Source organism: Solanum tuberosum, unplaced genomic scaffold (assembly GCF_000226075.1).
Source record: "Solanum tuberosum cultivar DM 1-3 516 R44 unplaced genomic scaffold, SolTub_3.0 scf00017, whole genome shotgun sequence".
Lineage (NCBI taxonomy): Eukaryota > Viridiplantae > Streptophyta > Magnoliopsida > Solanales > Solanaceae > Solanum > Solanum tuberosum.
The window spans coordinates 3,153,962-3,159,599 of NW_006238943.1; the positions used below are offsets into that span (position 1 = coordinate 3,153,962).

General features: G+C 32.9%; 1 protein-coding gene across 3 annotated transcripts in view; it reads left to right on the plus strand.

Annotated features, from left to right (window-relative positions):
• LOC102602774 (NEDD8-activating enzyme E1 regulatory subunit-like) overlaps nt 1-2,156 on the plus strand; it is a 15,064-nt gene extending 12,908 nt beyond the window's left edge. For 2 of the 3 annotated variants that reach the window (XM_006340329.2, XM_006340331.1), the window contains 4 exons: nt 1,202-1,285; nt 1,375-1,555; nt 1,683-1,781; nt 1,863-2,156. In XM_006340329.2, the coding sequence (XP_006340391.1) occupies nt 1,202-1,285; nt 1,375-1,555; nt 1,683-1,766 (349 nt within the window). In that variant the 3' untranslated portion in view covers nt 1,767-1,781; nt 1,863-2,156. The remainder of the gene's footprint in view (nt 1-1,201; nt 1,286-1,374; nt 1,556-1,682; nt 1,782-1,862) is intronic. The other variant, XM_006340330.2, reaches the window with a different exon arrangement.
• Nucleotides 2,157-5,638: the final 3,482 nt, after the last annotated feature.

The window sequence follows — 5,638 nt, forward strand, 5'->3', positions numbered from 1 at the left end:
GGGGGGGGGGGGGGGGGGGGGGGGGGGGGGGGGGAGCTATAGTCCACTTAGTATATATAAATAATTTATCAAGAATCCGGTGAACTTGCCTTTTGTAGACTTCAGAACCCACAATCTCTAAATCCTAGCGCTGCCCCTGGGATGGAGTTGCTTCTGAAGAGTTACTTTGTTTGTTTCTGTTGGTTACCTTACACTTTGTCTTAAATGTCTTTTGGAGATAGTGTATTTTCTAGTTCTTGCGGTAGTCATGCTGATAGTGCACTGGAGCACCACTTATTCATATCAATGGTACCTTGTACGAAGAAATGGTAATCAATGGTTAATTGGGAAAAAAGTAAAATAAAAGAGAGTTGTGAAATACTTTTATTGCTAGACCTAGAACTGCTGCCTACTTGGTCATTCAGGATGCTTGACTGGGAACTGGCATTATGTTTTTCAGCCAAAAGATATTTGACAGTCCAATCTTTTGTTGGTCCTGGGTTGACTTGAAAAATATTAGTGATGTAATATTGATCAAGCTGAGAAATATTTGGGATGTAATATTGTTTAAGCTTTGTTTGAAATGCTTTCCACCACAAAGTTAGGATGTGGAATCAGAGAAACACTGGCTACAGTTATAGTATTCGATGCGTAGTGGAAATGATGATAGACACTCGGTCTTTGAAGCAATATAGCCGTTGGGATGCTGTAAAGTGGTTTGTTGTATTAACAATGACTCTCTGATGTATTTGTCAGTTCTTTTCCCATGAGTGGACCACCTTTGGCATCTGAATGTAAGGATAAAAAAAGGAAGTTTAAGAAGAGTCTGACTTGAGATATTAATTGTTGTATAAAGGAGTTCCCGAATTAAATCTCTTCCCACCCTTCTTCTTTTTCAATTTATGTTTCATATTGAATGAAATACATGTTGGCCAAAAAGGAATATTTCCTCATTTATTTTCTTCTGTTAATTTGAACCCTGTAACAAAGAAAATTTTAATCTTCTGCTTTACTCAGTCCGCTGATAGTTGTCAACATGAAAAACTTTCCAAGTGCATTCATTCTGCAGTATATTTATTTGTTCATTTAGTTGATATTCTTGTAGACAACAGATACTCTGTGTGCAGAATGGACACTCAAAGCTTATCTTTTTGTGAATTTGTTAAAATTTTGCATAAGAACTCTTTCATTTGGAACTTTTTTCTACCCCTTTTTATGACAGTACTGCTGCGGGTCTTTATATTCTTCTTCGAGCAGCTGATCGGTTTGCTGTTAACTATAATAAATTTCCTGGTCAATTTGACAGGTAAAAGCTGATGTTTTTCTCATCCAAACAATTTTATCTTTTTGGAAAAGTTTATTATGGCTCACTAACCTTAAGAAATATTTTGGTAGTGAGATGGATGAGGATATATCCCGGTTAAAAACTACAGCTGTTGGCCTACTCAATGACCTTGGTTGCAATAGCTCCGCCTTATCAGAGGACCTTATTAATGAGATGTGCCGGTATGGTGCTTCTGAGCTTCATGTCGTGTCTGCCTTCGTCGGAGGAGTTGCATCACAAGAAGTAATCAAGGTTTGGATCTCCTCCAAATATTTTCATCTTAAATATTGTTTTTCATCAAAACTTCTAGTTTACTGGACATATAGCTACGTGCCATAGGAGCGGTAATCTGAGGTATATTATGTTGTGTTTACTGCAGCTCATCACGAGACAATTCATTCCCATGTCCGGGACATTCATCTTTAATGGGATTGATAACAATTCCCAGCTGTTGTTGCTATAGTCTCCAAATTTACAGGCATGTCGTTTCTCTCACTTTTAGGCTGTGGTTTTAGGTTCGATGGAACTGATAGTTTTTCGCTTTCACTCCCCTTGGCAGATTGCATGTTTGACAGATCTCAGTCTTTGTGTTTTTTCAGAGCTCCAACTTTGCAAGTGAAAAGCAAAGTTGCCATACTTCTTTGATTAGCAGTAAATTTAGGATCAATGAAAGAGGTTTAACAAGAAAGTACTATTTCCAGTTTTGCACACAAACAATATTATTTCCAAGGGATGAAAAATGCTACTTTTCAGTTGTAAGTAAAGAGTTTAACTTCTATACACTAATACGTAGTTGATTGGGAGTTTCTTCATCTCGACCCACCAATGAAACCAGAGTCTACAGAGTTGGTTATTTTTCCCCGATTTTCCCCTTCTTCATTTTCTTGGTTGATTATTCTCAAGGGAGGAGGAAACTCAGTACCATATGCTTGGCAATCCTTGGTAGAGCTTTATAACTTATTTATGATTTCGTGCTTAACACGGTAAACAAACAAATAGGTGGTCTTTCCAGTTAGGTTAAACAAAAGCTTTCCCCTCACATCTCGGTCACTTTTACCTTTTCGTTAATTTGTAATTAAAAAATAATAGAAAACCTTGACAGCTAAATCAGTTACAGACTTACAGTAATTGCCAATGTTGTGTTTAAATTTATATTACAATGGACTGAGAATGGAGGTTTATACTGAAATGATACTGGCATGATAATGCATATCGAGTTAAAATAGCTTCATAAAAATATGTTAATTTTCTTAGTGACATCTCTCTCTCTCTCTTTTGGTTTTCTATGACTAATTCAGATATGGGCCACGTAAGGTCCATTTAAGGGGGAAGTGTCCCTTAGCATGATTTTTCTGTACTTAGAGCTCGAACCTAAGCCTTTAATTAAAGGCGAAGGAATCTTATCCATCCCATACATGATACGACCCTTGTTGGTCTCTTTCGTTTTGAACTCTCTGAAATGCCTAAATTAATGGGAAATTGTACATGTCACTTTCTCTAAATTAATGGGCTAGTACCTAAATTTCTTGCAAGTGTTTCAAGTCTTCCAGATGCACTAGGCAAATAGCAGAGACAATTATAAGTAAACTGGATATAGAAGAAATAACAAGTAAATATTGAATTTCATATGACACCATAAAAGTAGTAAACAAGTTGAGAAAACTAATGTCACATCATATTTTTATTGGGAAAAAAAATAAATACAATTGCGAGTGTTAAGTCTAAAGATACAAGCCTACTTTCTGGATTTTGTAGTACCATAGGGTTGAAAATCATAGGAAAAAAAGATGACAAGATAAAGAATTAGTCAGAAAAACTGAAAAATTTGCCCATTATACACAATTGACAATTTATGTGATTATCTCTGATTTTTCATGTCATTAATTAGTCAATGCATTGAGACCTTTTTCTTGCTCACATAGGAACTTTGACAATTTGAATGACTTAAATACTTGTAATATGATATGAAAATTGAAAAATAGAAAACTATTGAGAAGTTGGTGTGATATAACATCATTTTATACTAGTTAATATACCACATAATTAGGTTGTTTCAAGTCTAAATTATTTATCTAAATTTTGATGGATAGAATTACCAGTATTTGAACGAGGTGGAAAATTTGACATGTCTATTCAGAGGAGGCGTTGTAACACTCCGAGGTGGGTAGTTTAGGTATGGGTTGATGCCTCCTAAAGAGTAATGGATGCATGTGAAAATAGCCTCAAGCAGATATTCTGCCCATGAGCGTAATGATATAATAAGTTTGCTTGCATGAGTATTGTGAGACCTACTGGTCGAACAAAGATGAAAGTTGGTCACTTGGTCATAGTTATTGGGGACCCTCGAAAGAGCTTTTCCTCAACGAATCAATACATCAACAATAACATACTAAGTGTAATTCAATAAGTGGGATCTGGAGAGGACCATGTATACACACCCTTAATCCTACTTTGTGAAAGTGGAGTAGTTGTTTCCGATAGACTTTTGGAAATACAACAATGAAATATAGTCATGCTGAACATAATGGAGAAGAGAACACTAACAACAACACATAATATGATAGCCGAAGCAAAGAAAATAAAAAGTAATAATAAGATCGAAAAACAAGATATTATATGAATAATAATAATAATACAAATATTTTTTGTCCAAAAAAAAAAACATGCAATTTTGTCTCATATCTAATATTCCGGTGGATTCGAATTATAACACGAATACACACTTAGCACTATCACTTAAAAGAATAATTTCAAGGTATATAAACTACATATTCTCGAAAATATTAATTAATCATATGTATTTTATCACCTAATTATGAGCGTCATTAGGTGGAGAAATGACTTTGTATTATATTTGGCTATAATTTACTTGGTGTGGCCACAACTTTTTAAAATATTTTTTAAAATTGATCTAAAAAGAGTTGTTAGAGACATAATAATGTATGGAGTACATTGATGTAACAATTTGATGATGTTATAAACGATCACATCTAAACTTTTTCCCACTCAATGTGTAATTGGTACATTGAAGTCATTTTTCATAAAAAAATATTTTTCTAGAACATGAAAAGTGAAATATTTTTCAAAATCAATCAATTAGAGTGTTTTTGATGAAATTTTGAGTACTAGAGTGATTAATAATGATGTTTAAGTTTTAGTTGAAATAATTAATATGAAGTTAAAATGTTAAGATAGATATAGAGAAAATAACTTCTTCGCCCATAAGTAAGTAAGAGCAGATCGTATTCAGGATTTCAAGAGGGTAATTGTACTATTATGAAATGATGGATTTAAGATCTAAATTTAATTGGTTTGACTTAATATATAGTTATATTCTTCATCGAAGATATTGAGATCGGTTGAACCCATTCACCTAATGTTATACCATCCGGTACTCATAGTTTACCATGCTAAAACATTTAGAAATTTCTAATGTGACAGACTTGAAACTTTTGAAAGATTTCACGTGTACTGAACTCAATATTTTGTTGTTTAAATTTTATATATGTATTAAATTTTTTTATTACATAGCGATAAATATTCAATTGTGAATTCAATTATTAAGTTGTATGTATATAAATTTTAACTCATCGCAAAATTCATAAATTTTAAATCTTAAATTTATTGGTACGACGAAACACACTCTCATTATCAAACCTAAAAGTGGAAAAGGTGAAAAGGAATATTGACTTAAGAGAAACTAAAGAGAGAAATTATGACTGATGATGAAGGAGAACAAATAATTAGATAACGCGTTTTTTTGTACTAATATCAACTTTCTGGTAGTACTAATTTTCATCAAATTTTCTTGCTTTTACCGACTAAGGTTGTGGTGGAGTGGTAAGTACTTTTTTATTTTAGTTTTGGATTTGAATCCATCTGAATATAGAGTCATCTTATAAAGGGAGCCTCTAAATATGGGATTTCTCGGTACGAACTCGAATTTAGTCAAACTCCAATATGAATACCGAACATCAGGTGGAAAACCAAATTTTTTGTCCCATAAAAGGAGCACCCATTTTTTTCTTTTCATACAATAATATTTTCTTTTGAAAATGTATATTTTATCATCAAAATATCCGAAAGATATCTATCTATCCATATATAAACTCCTTGTATGCAAGAAATTATAATTATGAAAACATAAATCAAGTTACATGCTATAATACATAAAGATGACCTCACGTAAATTTCTTACACTGACGATATATATAAGTTATTTATTTTTTAAAAAAATATGGAAAGTCAACGTAAAGATTATACAATGATGTTTGGTTTTACATGTATCATGAAATTGATATTTGTGCTTATTTGGTTGTCAATGTAAAAGGGGAT